Genomic DNA, 19557 nt, shown 5'->3' with positions numbered 1-19557 from the left:
TTGACTTTTGATCACCATCTTGCCAGGGCAAAGTAGTACTGGGTATTACTTGGTAGTACTATAGACTGAAGTACTAAGTACTAAGGTTGTCCAGTTGTTCCTTAAACACAAGATTAATTTGGGATCTGGAAAAATTGAGTGTTTCTGGCTCAGTTTTTGAGAAGGAAGAGAGGCTGAAGCAATCAGGATTGTTCAGCCTGGAAAAGAGAAGGCTTCGGAGGGACCTAACTGTGGCCTCCCAGCACCTGAAGGCAGCCTGATGGAAAAATGGAAAGTGACTATTTACAAGGGCCTAGAGTGACAGGACAAGGGGGAATGGCTTCACACTGACAGCAGGGATAATGGATATTGGGAAGAAATTCTTCCTTGTGGAGGCCCTGGCACAGGTTTCCCAGAGAAGCTGTGCCTGCCCCATCCCTGGAAGTGTCCCAGGCCAGGTTGGATGGGGCTTGGAGCCACACAAGCCAGTGGAAGGTATCCCCGAGTATGGAATGGGATAATGAGTGAAACGGGGCGGGATTTTGGGGTGGGATGGGCAGCGAGGCCCCGCCCACCACCGCAAACCACGCCCACACACCGGGACCACGCCCCCTCAGTCCCCGCCCTTTCCCTCGCAGGCCCCGCCCCGGTCCCGCCCCTTCCCGGCGTGAGGGGGAGGCGGCCGCGGCCCCGCAGCTGCAGCCATGGCGCTGGTCACCCTGCAGCGCTCGCCGACCCCCAGCGCCGCCTCCTCGGCCAGCACGAGCGAGGTGAGCGGTGACGGGATGGGCAGGGACCGAGAGGGAAGGGGAGAGTGAGCCCCGGGGGTGGCGGCGGTGGATGGGGAGCGGGGAAGGGCGGGGTGAGGCCCCGCTCGGGGACAGGCCCCTAAAGCTCCCCCTCAGCATTCCGTAACCCAAAGCTTCTGGCTCTATCACCCCCATAGACCAAGGTCCCCCATGGTCCCGGTCTCACGGCTCTGGCCCTTCACAGCTTTCCCCCTCCAGCCCCTGATTCCACCCCCACACAGCCCCTTAGCCCTCCTCAGTCATTTGTCCCTTGTCTTCATCCCCTCGCAGTCCCCATGGCCTGACTTCTGACAGCCCCCTGGCACCAGCTCAGCCTCTCTCAGTCTCCCCCAGCCCCTGGTTTCGTGCCCTTCACTGCCGCTGGTCTCTCCTGGCTCTCAGCTCTGCACTCCCCTGGTCCCCCATAGCCACTTACCCTCAGCCTTCGTCCCATTGCAGCCCCCATGGCCCTGAGCCTCACAACCCCCACCACTCCCCGGCCCAGCTTAGCCCCCCACAGCCCCCAGTTATCCCAGTCCCTTCTTCTCATAGCCCCTGATGCTGCCCAGCCCCAGCCTTTTGATGCTGCCAGGCTGAGCCAGGCCTGGGTCTGTCCTGCCATCCCCCCACACACAGCCCCATTCCCTTATGGCTGTCCCCCATTCCTACCGTCAGCTGGCAGGGAGCCTGAGCTCCCTAAACCCTAGGGCAGCCTACTTCACCTCTCTCTTGCCAGGTAAATCTTTAGGTAGAGTACTGGGTCTGTCTTCATGCAGCAGCTGTGCTGGCCCTAGACCTTGTCCCAGCTTGGCATCCCAGAGCTGCCACCACCTCCTCCCCCAGGGATGCTCTGCTTTGTCCCATGTTATCCCTCTGTCGCTGCCATGGCACCGCCTTTCCCCACGTCTGCTGCAGCTCCTGCCCCTCAGGGAGCTCACGCCAGCCCTTCCCCAAGGTGACCATTGTCAGTTCTCCAGGAGCAGCTCCCATCCTGCTCCACCCCATACCTGTGCCACTCCTCACTGTGACACAGCCTCCCCCGTGCTGCTGCCCTCCCCTTCACCCAGCACTGCTGCTCCAGGACCTGTACCTGCTGCTTCATCTGCCCCATGGTGCCATCCGTGCCCTGCTGGCCTGGCACTCTGCATGTCCCAGCTCTGCTGCACATTCCCTCCACTCCTGTGCCCCAGAAATGCCCTCTCCTGCCTCTGCCCAGCCTTGGGCTTCTGATTCTTTCTCCACACCACTCCCACATGCCATCCAAACACAGCTGCACCTGCAGTTTCTCTTTCTTCTTGCCTTTTTCCCTCCTATCTCATCTCTTTTGTGACCCTCAAAGACAGGCCTGGTGTTTCTCTGCACATCCTCCCGGTGCATCCCTCTCCCCCCACACTTCTTTCCTTTGATGTTCACCGTCCTTGGCTTCGCTCTGTCCCCACTCCTGCCAGGTAAACAATCCTATTTGTCACCTGTCAGGTCCCTGTGACTCCCCCGATTAGCTGGTCTGAGGGGGAAGCAGGAGGGGGGAGCCACAAAGCTCCCAGGTTCTCCCTGGCCCCAGGGGCTGCAGGGGGTCCCTGGCTGCAGGGACCCAGGTTTGGGCCAATTGAGCAGCTTGGAGATGTGAGTTGCACTTTTTGAGGGAGTTTTCAGAAGGAATTTTGTGGGATCTGGTTTAGACAGAGTGTTAAACAAGACCCAGTTGCCACCCAATCTAGAGAGATGGAAATGAGCTGTAACCCTGGAGCAGGCAGTGGAATTAGACTGGATTTAACTGGTGCAGGTGGGAGAGGAGTCAAAGCAGGCCTTGCATGTACATCTGTCTTAGGCATTGCTTTGTGTCAGAGCTGCTGCTAGTCATTGTATTTTCTGTGGGGTGACCATACAATTCTCCTTTTTCCTCCCAAAAATGCTGCCCCAAATTTGCTGCCAGGTGTTGCCTGGCAGGGCACTTCTGCTACCAGCGCCCACAGCTCAGGTGTGATGAGGTGGCTCCCAGAGGAAGACATTGAGTCCTGTTAGAATGGTCTCTTCTGGCATGAAATACCATAAAATTATGATTTCCAGATTCAGCATGTTGTTTTTGCAAAGTTAATTTAAAGAAAAAAAACATCAAAAAGTGCCAGCCTGTTCCTGTTCTTTTAGGATCTTTCTTGCTAGGAAAATCAGGGTTCATTGGGGCTTTTAGCTGAATAATTACTAGGAGATATTTTAATGGGAAACTATGACCACATGCTCTTGCTAATTGTGTCTGTGCTGCTGTGGCCTCTCCTAACTCACAAACCCAAAGGAATTTATTAAACGGATGCTGCCATAAATTCTTAGGAGAGAATGGTTCACACACACTTGCAGACTTGCACTGCTTGTGCATCTCCCTTCCACACACCTCCCATTCCCGTGGTCCTTCAGAGCGGCCACGCTCAGGACAGTCCCCAGGGAGGGATGTGGCAGTGGCTGCTGGGTCTGGCCATGGTGGGATGAGCAGCTACAGCTCCACACCCCACAGTGTGTGGTGCACCCCAAATCCAGCTCCACACCCCACAGTGTGTGGTGCACCCCAAACCCTGCCAGCAGTAAGGGAAGCTCTGAGCAGGACAGGGCAGGAGGGCTCAGCATGGCCTTGCTTTGGTTTCCCTGCAGTTTTTAGTAGAAAATACAGGGAAAGTCAGCTTTGGGAACAGCTCAGCTCCTGCAGGAGAGGAGCCCACAGCAGCTCCAGGCCCAGCCCTGCTCTGGGCCCCAGCTGATGACATCCAAGAGTTGTCATCCTCACAGTCACGTTTGTTTAAAAAGGAAGAAAGTTTTTCTCCATTTGTTGCTACGTGACAGCCCCAAACAAATAAGAGGGTGACCCTGCAAAGGTCCCAAACCTGCCAGAGCTTCCCAGGGCTGGGGGATCTGCCAGTGGGGGCACTGGGACTCGGGGTGCTCTGGGGCCCTGCCTGCAGCCCAGCTCTGCACTGTAAACAGACTAAAAATAGCCATGGTATGCTCCTCACCCTCTGCTGGGTCAGTCGGGACAGCCTTGTGCATCTCCCTGCATCCAAATGGCCACAGTTCCAATATCCGGCCTCTGCTGTTACATTTGCGGGATTTTTTTTTCCCCCCTTGCTTTACTTGTTTTTCACAGATTGTCCGCAGAGCAGCTCCTGTGCCATCCAGCCTCTCAAGTCCTAGCTTGAGAGGATGGGGAGCAATCCAGGTCCTCTCACCCCTCCAAAGCTCCCATCTTGAACATTTGAAATGATACAATTTACTTGTTTTTAACTTGTACAAAACCACCTGGAAACAAGTAACTCTTACTGGGACCCTCATTTGATGTGGGTTTGGAGCTATGCTGTTGGAAATAAAGGGATGTTCCCCAAGTGTGAGCACTGATGGAGCCCGATTCCTTCAAGGCTTGTGTCCTTTCAGCTTTGTCAGGATCTGGTGTGCTGTGACTGTGGAGGATTTCCTGTAAGGTCCCTGCTTTGCTTTTTGGGCCCAAATCTGCTCCCCAGCACAGCCTTGCCCTCCAAGGGATGCTCCCAGCCCTTTTTCCTCTGTACTCACACAGGACCAAAGCAGAAGTATCTTAGAGCCTGTTGTTTTGGTTTCTTTTTTTTTTTTTTTTGTCGGCTTTGGATGCAATTAGCCCCAACTCTGCTTTTCTTTAATAAGGAATTTTGTCTACTGGCTACTAGGGGAGTTGAAGGGGATGACTGGAAAGCACAACTCTGTGAAAATGCTTGGTTTTGGAAGCAGGCTGAGGTCACACTTCTCTTTTGAGGAGAGTCAATAAAGTGTAGTGTCACCTGAGCAGCCAGATTTGCTTCCAGGGGGACTTTCCACCAGTGCCTGGTGCAGAAGTGTCCATTTTAATCCACGCCTGCCACCAAAGCAGCGTGTTCCCCAGAAAGGCAGCAGGCAGAGGACGTGCATTGTCCTAACCTGGGGACACGTGTGCCAGCATCCAGGTGGAGGTGGCCTCCTTGTCCTGCCAGTGCAAGCCCTGGAGCTGCAAGTCAGGTGCTGGAGCTGGGACATTCCAGGGAGCACTTTTGGCTGTGTCCCTGTGCTTGGGACACCCCGAATCCCAGTGATTTGTGCCCAGCCGTGGCTGCCAGCTGCTGCCCTCACGTGTGTGCGCAGTGGGAGCGAGGTGTGCGCGCCGGTGACGTCGGGGTTGCCGCTCTTCAAAGCGCTCTGCGCTCCAGGACCAGCTTGCAGGATTAGAACCTAATAGCTTTAAAATCCCCGTGAGCCCCTTTGTCACCCGGCGCCGGGTGCTGGTGGCATACAGGACTAGGGAGTCTCATTTATCCCTGGTCCCAGGAAGAAAAACCCCTTGGAAAACAGCCCCTCACACCCTGTTGGCGCAGGGATTTTATTTAAAGGTGGAATGTGGAAACAACCAGCATGTAACTCCCTTGTATCCTTCTCTCCCCTCAGGCAGAGGTCGGCAGTGATGAAGAGCGCAGACTAAATGTGAGGTAAGCAGAGCTTTTGGGCTCTAAACAACGTTTCCACTGTTGCTGATTGTCTGCCAAGCATCCCAGTCCTGATCCCGAAGAGAACCCCGAGCCTGTGCCTTGCTGGAGGGGATGGCCTGGTCTGCAGAGAGCTGAACCTGGGGATGCTCTCTTCCTCATCAGTTTTGAGATCAGCATTTAATGAGCTAAAAGAATCAAAGAGAGTTTGTGATCCTTTTTCCCCTGGTGGGAAGACACTGGAAAATTACTGGTCAGCTCTGGCCACAGCACTTTAATGTTATCACAGCATCTCTGACTCTGCTGCTGCTCCCTGAGGCTGGGGCTCCAGTCAGGAAGGGGGATCTGCTCCCAGGGTGGGGAGGGGAGAGCCCTGCTTATTCCTGGATATTAACTACCAGGAATTTGCCTCCCTGGGGTTGTGCAGAGGCGCTGTGTTCATGTAAAGGGAAGAAAGGACTGCCAGAGAAGAGAGAGGCTCCTCTTGCTGATCCAAAGTGGTGACACAAGCTCATGTGCCATGGCCCTGGCTAATGGGGCTCTGAGTAATGCTGTGGATGGCTCACTCTAAGCCTGGCTCTTGCAGGCAGCTCTTACCCTCTAACCTGTAAACCACAGCCCAGGGGAAAAGGGTAAAGGCACAGCAGTGGTTCAGCTCTCGGTTTCTTCTCCTTGTCCCTCCTTCCTGCTTTCGTTGTCTTGGGTTCAGGAAAAGCAAAGCCGTTCATGCTGCTGCTTGAACTGTGTTTGCCCTGCAAGTGAAGTCAGAGACCAGAAAGCAGGGCTGCTTGTGGACAGAGAAGGAAATTGTTGGACTTTTTTGCTTCTGTGATCTGGGGTGGTGTCTCTTGGCTTCAGCCTGCCTGGGAGGCCTGGAATTCCATGGCTGTCCTGTCTGCACACACATGGGTTGCAGACAGAAGTGCTGTGTGTCTGCTCTGTGTGCTCTCCTGTGTGTGGGCATTTCATGGCTGTCTGTAATGCCATTGGAGAGCTGATGACTCTGTGGGGAATGGATTTTATGTTGATCAAATCAAAATTCAGAATTCCTTGTTCTGCTTCTTGTACAATCCAAGACCCCAGCAGGAACCTGCTGAAGCCATGAAAAGCCACAGAACCCTAATTCTTTTACTTTTCCCCATGTGGTATTAAACAGTAACATGTAACCAAGCAGGATGGCAGCCTCCTCTTTTAGATACACAGTTCAGTGCTGAAAGAGAAAATATAGCTTTATCCTCTTCAGTGCAAATGTTCTCACTGTACAAATAAATCCTGGTGAGATCCTTGGATTTGTGGCCCCCTTTGGTCTGTCTGGCCTCTTTGCAAGCCAGGCATGTGGATCCACCACTGACCAGAGCCACCAGCAGTGGCTTAGACCAGGCTTAAAGGCTGATGCTTTTCTCCTGGCTGTCGAAAAATGCTGCAGCACTGACGTTGGACACTGAGATCCCATGAGCTTCCTCTGTCCCTCAGCCTCCTGGGGCTGCTCTTCTGTATACAATTGTCAGGATAAGAATCTGGTAATTAAATAGCCAGACGGACCTCGAGAATCAGATGGCTCTCACGCACAGCCTGTGCTGTCCTCAGGGGGAAACACTGCCAAGAGCTGGAGGAAATGTGCAGACACAACCCAGATGATAAATGGAGCTCCTGTTCTTTTGGTGGGTCGATCCTGTCCCCTTCCCACTGACTGCTGTCCCCTTCCCTGCTCTGGATTAATCTGCTGAGACTCTGCCCGGTGCCCAGGGGGTGGCAGAATTGTTCAACTTCATTGTGCTGCTTCTTTGAAAAATCCCTGCAGGATGGCCAGTGCTGGTGTTTGTGCCTGTTCAGTCCTGGTCTAGGCTTGGTGACAGCTGGGCTTTGTCACACATGCCCCGAGCACAGGGGTCAGCAGTCCAGCTCCTGGTTCTGCAGACCTCGGAGATCTAAGGGTGAAGGAAAAGGAAGGATTGTTGGAAACTTGTCCCCAGCATGCTGCCAGCTCAAGCTGTGTTTCATCAATACAGGATGGCTGAGCTAGTACACATTTATGACATAATGTATTCATCTGCCTGGTGTCAAATTCTTTTTGTTCATTCCAAAACATTCCAGGATTTTCATTTGAGGTTGCATAGTTGGATCTGGTTTCATGAGCCATCTGATTGTTTTCTTGGAGGAGCAGGTCTGTATCGTGCTTTTGCACCCAGCCACATCTTGTTGCTCCCTGGTCATCCTTCCTTATGGTTTCTATCATTCCAAAATACTTTTCTTTATTCCTGGAACAGCTTCTACCCCAGCACAGGCCAAGGGGACATGCTCTAGGTTCATCTTTGCTTTCAAAGATAATGCTGCTATCTGCATTTTCTTGGACATTAATCTGCTTTAAGTCATCTTTTTCTCTGTTACCAAACCTGGAAGCTTCAACAATGTAACATCCATACTGCTACCAGCAGGCAGCCAGGAGTCTGTGTTGCTCCCTGAGGGTAAAGACTCAGAGCAGAAGGAAAAATAAGAGATCTGAGCCCTGTAGGGCTCAGTGCAGCCAGAAGCTGCACGTCTGAGCTGTGTTATCGGTGTCTGCTCAAACCTTCCCTCCTGGATAACCATCAGGGAGATGCTGTGGCTTGATCCCTTTTTCCCTTAATGGTGCAGCACACCCACAGCTCACCCAAATCTTTGTAAAACCGCTGTCAGGGCTAGGCCAAGCCCATGGGAAGATGTGTTAGCCTAGACTTAAGCACAGCCTTAAGTTCTCTGAGATCAAGTTCCGCGCGAGCCTCATGCGTGCGGTGCCTGTGGCCTTATCTCAGCCCCAGATCCTGCTGCTCCGGCTCTGAGCAAACTCCCAGGAGATGCTATCAAGGAGGAGGCAGAGCAAAGCCCAGCTCATTCCCAGCTGCCTGCTCTGGCACAGGGCTGGATGTGCAGTTCTCTGGTTTTGGTGTGATCCAGTTGATTCTCGCTCTTGGCCATGTGCTGGCTCTGCCACACCGAGGCAGAGGAGATGTTGTACAACCCAAATCGCTCTGTGAGAGTGGGATGTTTCTCAGATGTGGTTGGCAAAAACAGCAAGATAATCACTGGTTTTAATTACAAATATAAATAGGGTTGTTTAGCCAGTTGTTCTGTAATCTTTGCCATTATTGGCTTTCCAATCACAGCCTAAATGCAGGGCCGGGTGAATGTTTTCAGGCACCTTCTGCAAAGAGATAGATGTTGAACCACTGTGAAAGGGCCTGGAAGTTGGTTATCTCCAGGCTCTGATCAAGCCTGAAGATGCCTATGGAAAGAATTGGTCTTGTTTGGCACCTCTAAACCAAATTTTAAGAGCTGGCAAAAGCAGCTGTGGGAGGTAGAGGTTTTCAGGGTTGGGCTCATGTACATTTGCAGATCAGTGATCAACAGTAGGAGTCGTTGGAGCAGACAAACTCTTAACAGAGGAACAGCAGGTTTAGATACGATATCAGGGAAAATTCCTTCATGGAAAGAGTTGTCAAGAGTTGGAACAGGCTTCCCAGGGCAGTGGTGGAGTCCTCATCCCTGGAGGAATTGAAAAGCTGTGTGGATGTGGCACTTGCTTTAGTGGTGGCCTTGGCAGAACCACAGGAGCAGCAGGACTTGATCTTGGAAGTCTTTTCCAACCTAAATAATTCCATGATCATCCATCTGGCACACACCACAGGACACCATTATATCTTATATCACATATGTATATATCTTATACACTTAGTGTATATTTAATGTGTTTTATATTTTAGTGCACCAAAATTATTTTTTAACACCTTGATCCTCAATTTCTTTAGGGATTTAGGAGATGTTTTGCTGGAGCAGCACTGAATGAACGCCTTGTACCCATGGCCACGTTCACGGTGCCGGGCAGGCGCTCAGGGCGGGGGGAACACGGGGGCAGCTGCCTTGAGGATTTATTTGTGGGGACAGCAACTCATTACAGCCTTGACAGGTCCTGCTGGCTGCAGATTGATTGTGTCTCAGGGAGCTGGTGGGAGATCTCAGGGCAGAAGTTGCTGACTTCACAAAGTGTTCAAAACAGGACGTTGAATCACATCCTGGCCGGTGGCAGCATCCTGCCTTAGCGTGCTCCGTACAATGGGGAGGCACCGGCCCAGCCCCCGGGCCTCGGGAGCTCTCAGCCCGGAGGTGTGGCCCTGGAAGTTCAGGAAGGTATAATTAGGCCTTTACATTTTGTGGTGGGCTGTGTGTGGATGTTCAAAGGCCACAGAGCTAAGGAAGCGTTCACTTATTTGACACTTATTTAAGATCTGGCCTTTCCAGGAAACTGTTGCTGACTTGAAGTTGAGCAACATGAGGAGTTTACTTGGATGTAGGTAGAGCAACAGCAGGAGAGCTGCCAATTTGAAGATGTGATGATCAGACTCTTTTGGAATTGTATCTAAATCTTTTTGGATATTTTTTTCTTCCATGAAACCTCAGCAGTTTGGCAGAACCCCAACCACGAGGCCCTATTATCAGAGGTACTGGCTGTGCACCGAGCACTTGTTCCTGTAAAAGGCCAGTGTGGTCACTGTTTATTTAGGTGTTAGAGCTGGGTCAGAACAATATTTTGGTTTCAAATGCCTCTTGATTTGAAATATCTTAATCTTTGATAATTGTCTGCCAAGATCTGTGAGTCAGGGATTTCTCATACAAATCAGAGCTGTGATCTGCCTGGCAAGTGCTCCTAAGATGTTTTTGGAATGGGGAATGGGCAGAACACCTTCCTAGGCCTGCTTAATTCTTGTGAAATTATTTCCCAAGAGCACTGAGTCTTTTTCCAAACATTTACACATCCCTTTTGCAGCATTTAAATCCTTGATGCAGAATCCCTTCACCACTGCACAAAAATAAGCCAAAAATAAGCCCAGATTCAAACAGATTAGGGTACACAGCACATCCACCATTTGCTTATGTTTATCTGGGATCAGGACTCTCCTCTGCAGGACTTGTCTTCCTTCTCTGAAGATTTTAGTTGCTTGAAGAAATCCTTGCTGCAAGAACTTCTGGTGAAGGAAACCTTCATATCAGGAACCAAGTAAGCCAGAAATACAGGGAATGGGACAAAATGTCCTGTTCAGATCTCCCAAAAAGCTGCCAGGTTCCTTGTTTGTTCTGTCTGCCATCCAAATGGTCACATCCAACCGTGTCCAACACTTGCATCCCAGTGGAGACTGCTGCCCATGGCTTGGCATCTCCCTCCCAGCCCTGCAAAACATCCTGAACTCCAGCTGTCTGCTTCCCTCTGCAGCACCATCCTGCTTGGAAAAGGTGGCTTTGGAGTGGAGGGGGGAAAGAAGGATGAACCTGAGGTTTTTACCACCACTTCTCCATTGTGAGTGAGCTTTGCCCCTGCCTGGCACTCTCCTGATTTTGGGAATGCTGGCTGTGTACCCTCAAGGGGCTGGGAAGGCAGGCTGCAGTTTAGTTAAACACTCAAGGTGTCAGGGCTGAGCCAGAACTTTTCTCGCTCTCCTCGTAGCCCGCGTGATCTGCCTGGATTTATTTTATTTTGTTTTTCCACATTACCAATGTGTCAAGTACTCCCTGGTCTCCACTGCCTTTTTTGGAGCCGTTCTGAAACCCAGCAGCTCAGCTGGTTTTAGGGTTGCTGTGCCACCAAGATTCCCAGCCATGCTTCCGATGCCATTGTCTGTGTCCTGGCTGACCTTCGCTCACACCGCTTGGAAGCTGCTCCCTTAATCCCTCAAACTGTTATTCACCTTCCTTTTCTTTTCCAGTGGTGCCGTTGGAGAGTTTCCACTTGTTTCTCTGGGAGACACTGCTGAGTGGGTGAAGTGGGGTGACTTAATAAAATAGTTCCAAGGATTAAAACAATGGGCTGACAGGAGGAATGCAGAAGGATGGGCCCATGTGCTGACAGCTCGGCTGGGGAGGAGGACAGGAGCAGGATCAGCTCCTGCCAGGAGCGCGGGTGGAGGCTCTGTCTCTGGTGTGCCCCCTCCATGGTGGGCATCTTCCCACTCTCCTTCAGCCTGGGCACTGCCCTGGGACAACTCCAGGGGCTGTGGCCTGGCTCGCCCCTTACCTGTGGTCATGGAACAGGGATGGCAGGAACATGGCAACATCCAGAACAGTGACTTGTAGGAAAACACAGGGAGCCAGTGTTTTGGGAATAGCTGGCTTTCCTCAGACCACCAGGGAAATCCGTGCTTTTGCTGATGCTCTGTGTGTCCCTCTGCTCTTCCCTTGGGCCAGCTGCTGCTTTCCCAAACCTTGTCCCCCAAGTCCATGAGTCCAGGTGAGCGTGAGCTGCTGTGTGGAGCAGCTCTGCCCAGCCCCCACGGCAGGGTGGGTGGCCCTGGGGTTGCCACAGTGGGCTGGGGACAGTCCAGGGCATGCACTGGGAACACCAGTACTGAGAGGTTGTGTAGGGTTAATACTCCTTTTCCTAGCAGCTCGTGCAGGCTGAGGTTTGGAGAGGATCTGGCCTGGCCTCCTGAGACAGCAACTGTCACCGAAGTGACATCGTGTTTCAGTGGGAATCTCAGAAATGCTCCTCAGGATTCAGACTGAGTTCCAAGCCCATGGCGTAGCTGGGTGATGCCAGAATCAGCCTCGTGCCTTTTTGAACCCTGCAATTAATGGGATGAGCAGAAAGGATTTATTTTTCCTTGTGAAACAATCTCTTATTTTATTTGGCTTTTCACCATCCAAGTACTAGGGATTCCTAGAATTTTCTCAATCCTGGCTGTTTGGGAGCAGTTCTGTCAATTTACTTTGCGTAAGTCTGCTGGAATGGAGAATGATCCTGATAATTTGTTTGTTTCCCTCTTCCTGCCCCTTCTCTTGGAAGGTTTATTCCAGCTGCTCATGGGTTGTCTGCAGGCACAGCCTGGATCCTGGGGTTGCCCCCAGGGTGGGATACTCAGAGCTGAGCCGATTCAGCTCCGTGTGGATCCGTGCTGATCTCTGCTTCAGGCCGGTGCATCCCAGGAGCGGCTGGAGGGACATCATCAGCAGTCTATTTCTGTTGGGAAATTGGCTTTTGTGGGCTTCATGATTGATTTCATTTTTCTCTTTTTGCCCTTTGTTCCAGAGGAGCGTTTGTGTTGAATGGCCTGCAGTGTCTGCAGCCCTCTCAGCATTCCTGCTGGGATGTGGCCCACGATCCCCACGCCTCCGAGCCCAACAATGCACATTCACACTCCCCTTGGTCCCTGCTCTGCTGAGAACAGCAAAGCTTGTTGAGTTTCTCTGTCTCCCCAACATCTCACTTCCTTAAAAATAGATGGGAGGGATGGTAGCTCCTGCAGGGAGGCTTTACAAACCCCTCTCACAGCTGGAGCTGCTGCCTGGCCCCTTCCCAGCACAAAGATGCCCTGGTTGTGTCCGAAGAAGGGAAGATATTCTCCTTGTGAACCTCCAGCCCACGTTTTGCTTTTCTTCTGGGGATGACTTGTCTTCAGCTCAGGAGGTCTGGGAATGATGATTTTGGGTGTGGAAGTCACAGGTATGGGAAGAGCTTTCCTGCCTTGTATTTCTGGTAGTGAAAACACCTCAGTCCAAGTGGTCCTGAGCAGATCTCTCTGACCTTGCCAGGTGTTTGGGGCTCCTGCAGTCCTGACCACAGCTCAGTTTTTCAGCATGTCCCAAATCCTACACATATGCCATAGCACTTTTTTCTAAACCATCATTGCACGTGTTGGAACTGGGCTTTTCCAGGTGCTGCTCCATGGGGAGCACACTGCTCCGATGGCAGCCCTGCTCTGTGTGGGGCTGAGCTGGGATGGCTGTGCTGATATTCCCACCTGTGTTTGTCCAGGTGATGCCCTCTAACCGTTGTGTGACACAGAGCAAAGTGTTGGACACACTTCATTAAGAGCAGGAGAAAGGACTTGCTGCTGCTGCTGGAGTCCCTGGGGCTGCTCCTGGGGCTGTGCAGTGCCATGGGAAGGAGCAGCTTTGAAGTTCCTTTTTCCCGGTGCTGGTTTGTGTTGCCCCTTTCGAAGGCCCCTCTGGTGGTCAGGAAGTGTTATCAGATGTGCCTCTGTCAGGCCAAAGCAAGCAGTGCCTCTGCATTAACCTTTGGCTTTTTTGGGGAGCAGGAGCCACACAGCTGTTCTCAGCTCTTCCTGCTTCTCTCCTTGTATCTTCCTTTCTGTTTGATGTGCTCCTTCCCAGCTTGGGTTGTGTTTCTGTTATGGTGTGGCTGTGGGACAATGCCAGTCCCCTCTGCTCACCTAAAATCCACCCTCTGGAATATTGAGGGTCTGGCTGGGCTATGGGAGCATCAGCAGGGCTGACTCTGCCCCTCTGCAGGGCTGTTTTGTGTTGTTTCTCAGTTGCCTTGAGGTGGCTGAGCTTGTTCCAGACCAAACAGCAAAGGGGGGAAGAAAAAGGGGGAAAAAAATCAGTTCTCTTCATCCTTATCAACAGGGCTATAGAAAAGGGAAGTGTGTTCCATTCTGTGGTGCTCAGGAGGCCTCACCTTATCAGCTTGGAAATGTTTTGAGTAGAAGATGCCATGAAACTCAAGGAACTGGGAGGCATTGCCATGTTTGCCTTTATACAATCATGACCAATTTTGAGAGAAGTGAATACTCCTTTTCTTGTGGGGGTTTGGGTTTTTTTCCTTCCTTAAAGACAGACCTGGTTGCAGGAGGCTGCTCACCCACCTCAGGCTTGCCTGGGTCTTCCCAGGAAAAGTGGTTTTCTCTCTCCTGGCTCTGTCTGTGGATCTTTATTTTGAGAGGAGTTCTGTAGCTATAAGATGTGTTAATAGAGTGTTTTCTTGTGTCCTGCAAGATAATTATGGCTTATGTGAGATTCCCCATTTAAAACATGAAACTCAAGCTCCCGAGGCACGCAAGGATTCCTCCTGGGACACCTCACAGCTGGAGCCACGATGGTATTGCAAACCTCCTGGGGAAAACTGTTGTGGGGCTGGCATCTGGCTGTCCAGGAGCATGAGCAGCTCTCTCTTTTCCCAAAATCCAGTGTTTTTAAGGGATTGCTTACTGGCATTCCCGGCCCCCAGGGGTGGCAGTTTGTACCGCAGAGAAGGCGCTGCCTATTGTGTTCTTCAGCGACTCGAAATGGGGTTGATGTGTGTTGCAGCCACGCTCCTCTGGAGCTTTCCCAAGGGGGAAGAAATATTTCCTTTTCAAGTTGAGCAGCACGGAGCCAACGGATGGAGCCAACGGATGGAGCAACAGCCTCTGGAGCCGGCTCTCAGCAGGGCTGTGGCCATGAGCACCCTCTCCTTGCCAGCCTCCGGGGGCAGAAGGGACTGTCACTGTCTGTACCCTCCTCCTGACCCTCCTGGCATTTCCCAGGTGCTGGAAGTGTTGTTTTTTCCCTCTCTTAGGGTGATAATTTCCTGTGTTTGGTAAGCTGAGGTCAGGGAGTGGGAGGAGAACTGGTCTGCAGTTGTATAGGAGCATCAGGGCCCTGGGGCTGTGACAAAACGTGGGCTCTGTGTTTATTCGAGAGCCTGAAGTGGCTCCTTGTAGAGAAGTTGTGCTGGTCAGGATTCCTGGAAGGGCACGCAGGGATTGGGTGGTTTCTGTGGTGTGTGCCAGTCAAACTGGGTGAAAACTGGCTGAGAACTGCACAGAGAGCTCCTTCACCCCTCGGTCAGGCTGGTGGGACCAGCGTGGCCTTGTGGTGTGTGCCTGCAGAAAGAACTGGGGTTTGTAAGGAACAAATCTTGAGGGAATTCAGTGCCAGCCAGCCCCTAACACACAAACACCGACCACCTGAGAGACTCCTTGTCCAGCAGGAGCTCAGCAGCTCGCGAATGCCTCTGAAAATCCAACCAGGGTACAGTGAGGGAAGGACCAATTGAATTTCCTGTATCTATATGAAAGCATTGCTTTAACTGTAAAAGGAATGAACAGGCATCAGTCCATAGGATGCTTTTCCTCTTGTCCTGTCCCTCCCAGGGAATATCCCGCAGCCAGGGGCTGTGTGGGTGCTGATACAGCAGCCTCTGGAGCACGAGGGGGGAAGCAAACAAACAAACAAGTCTGGAGGAGGGAAACGATTAGCCGAGCCTCAGCTGGTTGTTTCCCCTCTTGAATGGCCCTCTTTCATCAGGATGTGTTGGGACAAGTGCTTTTTCAAGGCAGGATATCAGTGGAAGACACAGTGTTCCCTAAAAGCCATCCAGTTCCCGGGGAGCATCAGCAGCCGCGATTCCTCTGCTCCGCACAGAAAATACGCTTGACCTTTTCTTTGCCTTCTGGTGGTTTTTTTTTTTATGGGTTTAGAAGCAAAAGGATGTGAGTTTTCCAGCTGGTTATGAATCTTTTCGAATTCCCTGACTTCTGTCTGACGCTGGGGCCACCACGATGCTGCCGCTGTGCAAAGAAAAGCAGCCCGAATTAGTATGTATGAGCCACGGGGTTGTGCTTTGGGGCATGTCACCCCTGCCGAGGGACAGAGGTTGGGGACGTTCTTAAATGCCAGGATTTGGGTGTTCTTTAAGAGAGGTTTTGGGTAGTTTTTAAAAAAAGAAAAAAAAAAAAAAAAAAAGCTCGGAGTTTTAATTGTTTACTGGAATTGCAGGATTTACAAGAGAGTTGTACCTTGCCTTTCTCACTGAGCCGTGTCCAGAGCAGTTGTGTGAAGTGGCAGAGCGCACAGAGTTCCCAGAGTGGAGATAAGGGCTGGGGTAACGTTGTTGTTACAATGTGGTGTAAACTATGAGCAATGAGGCGTTTGGGTGTGTTCCCTGCACCGTGCCGGGCACATGGAAACCCGAGCTGGTGTGGAGATGGGGAATGCTGGGGGCACAGGAGGGTTTTTCGGTGGAAATGGAAACCTTGCTCTCAGCAGGCTCCTGGCTTTGTTTTCCGGTTCATTTCCATGCACATGGATACACGAGAACAAAAATTTTGCTATGTGAGTTGTCCTTTTCCTGGACCATTTGCTGCTCCAGCAGCACAGCTTTCCCTTTTGCCTGCAACTGGGAATATTCTGCTTTATTGTCACAGATTTCCTGACTGCAGGAGAGGAGAACATCTGTCAAGATGTACCATCAGAGCAGGAGACCCTGACAACTTTGGGAAGGAGCTCTGTTTTTTTCAAGGTTTTTCCTGCTGTAGAAATCCTAGTCAGTACCTTGAGATCAAAGATCCTTTGGGGTAAAACGCTGGAGTAAAATATCCTATTCCAGGCTTTTTATTTATTTTTGCTTTCCCAAAGATTTTTTTTCCCCTAAATTCTCAGGATGGGAGTGCTGTGAATTATCTCCTTGTTCATTATCTAAGCATTCCCTGCCTCTTGTGAGTGCTGAATATCCCATACATTGTGTGGGGGTCGCTGCCTTTGTGTCACTTCTGGCCTTTTTTAACGCTTTCCTGTGAGGTCTGGGGTGAGAAGGAAACGAGGCTCTTCCTGGCTGGCTCCTGGAAGGAGCCGCATTCCCGTTTGCAGCCGTGCCGTTATCCCGGTCCAGGCTGCGCTCGGATCCTGCTCAGACACAGCCAGTGAGGTGAGGGGGGAGTGCTGGAATCCTGTGGGAATGGAAGTGGAGAATTGTTGGAATTAGGGTGCGCTTCTCCTGCTGTGTTTTACTGATCTTGTGGAGTCTGGAATTCAGGCAAAGATTTTAGTTCACTTTTTAAAAGCCACTGAAATCTCAAATTTAAATCTGTTCCAGATTTTTCTGGAGAATTCCTGAAATTCAGTTGAAAGAGAAAGAAGCTTTGGCTGGGAACTTGGGCTGTGTTCTTAAGATATTAGAAAATATGAAATGACATGAATTTCATGTCTGTCCTCACAAAAATGCTGAGGTAGAACAGAGCATTGGGAGCATTAACGCTCACTCCTGCCCCAAGGCAAAGACCATGGATAAAATATGGAGTAGATGAGTGCTGGGAGTAGTAACTCCAGTGGGATCATTTGGTGGAGCATAAGTAACTCCTGTGTAGCAGAGTCTCATAATGGAACATTTCTGTTTAGTAGATACAAACAGTAATTAATGGTGATCTATGGCTGCTGAGTGTGGGGCGGTGGAAAATTGGGCTTTGGAACAACAAATGGCTCTTGTGCTGTTTGGGGAGTGGAGGAAACACATCCCAAGCAATTCCTGAGCAGCTGAAAGGTAGCTCAGGGATTTCCAGCCACGTGGGAAATGCAGCTTTACTGCTTCTGGCCAAAGCTGCTGCTGAACAATTTCTGAGATTCTCATGAGTGTCTGGGAGTGGCAAATTCTGGCTGTGCCGGTGCTGTTCTGCCTTCTCCTCCCTTATGTTCCAGCCCTGGGAGTCATTTCCCTCTGGAAATGTCACTGTGTTTGCCCAGACTCTGTATCCCAGGATGCTGATCCAGCCACAGCAGAGCCAAACCTCTGCTCTTGTGCCAGCTGCTTTTCCCTGAGGATCCAGAGCTGTGTCCTTTCCCTTGGGATGTGCAGGTTCCATCTCCCTTCCTCTTTACGTCTACACAGTTGCAGGTTCTTGTTCTTGCATTCCAAAGAAATGTCAAGAACTGCAATCAGCCGGAAGTGTTGGGCTCGGAACCTGCTCTCCAGTCTGCTGCAGGTCTCAGCCTGTAAAAAGTCCAACCCTTTGCTTCTTTTAAGTTGCAGAATTCCATAATCAAGTGATAAAGTCATTTCCAGCCCATGACAGCTCAGGCAAGTATCTCCTGCAGGGGCCAAGTAATAAAACAGTGGTGGAAAATGACAGATGAATAATCCATGAATAATCCCAGAGTCATGCTGTGCAAGTGGCTGTGGCAAAATCCTACTATTTTAGTGAGGAAAGCCCTTCCTTTCCCAGATGTGCACATTTTGCTGCTCTTTCCTCTCAGCTGACTCCTGTGTGGTTTTTTTTCCAGCCTCAGCGAGAGCTTTTTCATGGTGAAAGGTGCAGCCCTTTTCTTACAGCAAGGAAACAGCTCCCAGGGCCAGCGAAGCCTCCAGCATCCCCACAAACATGCAGGTAATGGATTCAATCCCCTCTGGAGATCCTTTTCCCCTCTCATCCAAAGGGACAGGTGGGCGATTCCCCAGATTGTCCTGGTGAGCCTTGTACAACCTGCTGAGCAAACCCTGGGTTTCAGCCCACATTCAAATTACTGAGTTTTTTATTTGGATCACTGAGTTTTGGTTTAAACTTTTATCATTCTCTTGGAACTGTGACTGGAGTAGAAACTTATTCTCCATGAAAATCATGGCATTTGCATGGCTCCCTTTAGGCAGGGAAGCCTGTGCAGCCAGAAGGGCTGTGTGGAATATCTCTGCCTGTTTTCCCCAGCCACAGAGGAGGAAGTGTCACTTGTGCTTCAGTGAGTTAATCTTTGCCTCCCCTTTGGCCTGTGGAGAGGAAAAGTGGCAGGGCTGAGTCACAGAGCTCAGCACCCCTTGGCCACTTGTGGATGTCCTGGACTTTTCTCCAGGGGCTCTCCCAGCCTCCATAAATCTGAAACTTGGGACCTTCTCCATTGAAACTTCCTGTTGCTGGTTTTGTTTGGATGTTGCTGGTCAGAGTAAGGGATGTTTGATCAGGATGTGGGTATCTGGATAGATGTGCATTTGTTAGCTCCTCATATCCTGGTTTCAGGAAAACCCCCTTTCCTGTCAGCTCACCACAATCTGTTGGAGTTTATCATGGTTTAAGAACAGACTGTCCTGCTTCCCCCAGTCCCTTCCAGTTGCCAACTGGTGGGAAGAAATGGCAGGGAGTGAGTGTACATACAGATTTGGATGCAGATAAGGGCATCCAGGGAAGCTGATTCTGCTTCCCCAGTGTTTTTATCCTCTGCCTTTAGGAGTTTGGGAATAGGTGGGTACTGGGCAAGAAGAACTGGGATTTTGGAGCATTTTGAGAGCAGGAGCCTGTGGGAAAGGCACAGTGTGGTACTGTGTGGTGCTGCTTAGCAAACACTCCAGGACAAAGGGGGTTTTTGAATGCCAAGCTTGGCTTTGGGTTTCTTTAACTGTCAGCAATTCCATATACCCAGCAAACAGCCTACGGAAGGAATTTTATCTCACATGGAAACTTATGAGTGCATTACTGAGTTATTAGATGGGAACTTGGTTTGTTTTCCTGTAGATTCCTTGCTCCTTTCGTCTGCTTTCCCCAAACAGAAATGTACCCACAGGTCTAGAGCTGAAGGGACTTAGTGCATGAGCAGAACTTGGAGCCCCTCCATCTCCATCACCCAAACCAAGCCACTCCTGCAGATCTTCCCTCTGGAGGTTACTCATGTTAAGTCACACCCTCTGTAGACCTGGTGGGGCTGATCCCACCGTGCTGGGAGTGATTCACAGCTCAAAGTTGTTCTTTTCTCCGTTGTTCCTGTTTGTTTTTTTAATCAGAATTTTTCCTTCTCTTCTTCCTCACCTGTTCTCA

The 19557-nt window shown here is 50.9% G+C and overlaps 1 protein-coding gene across 2 annotated transcripts in view; it reads left to right on the top strand.

Moving 5' to 3' along the window:
* The first annotated feature begins 621 nt into the window (after positions 1 to 621).
* The window catches only part of SSH1 (slingshot protein phosphatase 1), a 33734-nt gene continuing 14798 nt past the window's right edge, over positions 622 to 19557 (top strand). The window contains exons 1-3 of one of the 2 annotated variants that reach the window (XM_058851789.1): positions 622 to 749; positions 5199 to 5239; positions 18041 to 18144. In XM_058851789.1, the coding sequence (XP_058707772.1) occupies positions 684 to 749; positions 5199 to 5239; positions 18041 to 18144 (211 nt within the window). In that variant the 5' untranslated portion in view covers positions 622 to 683. Of the gene's footprint in view, positions 750 to 5198; positions 5240 to 15107; positions 15583 to 18040; positions 18145 to 19557 lie in introns of those variants that run through there. The other variant, XM_058851790.1, reaches the window with a different exon arrangement.

This window comes from Poecile atricapillus, chromosome 16 (assembly GCF_030490865.1).
Source record: "Poecile atricapillus isolate bPoeAtr1 chromosome 16, bPoeAtr1.hap1, whole genome shotgun sequence".
NCBI lineage: Eukaryota > Metazoa > Chordata > Aves > Passeriformes > Paridae > Poecile > Poecile atricapillus.
This window is presented reverse-complemented; position numbering and strand designations above follow the sequence as displayed.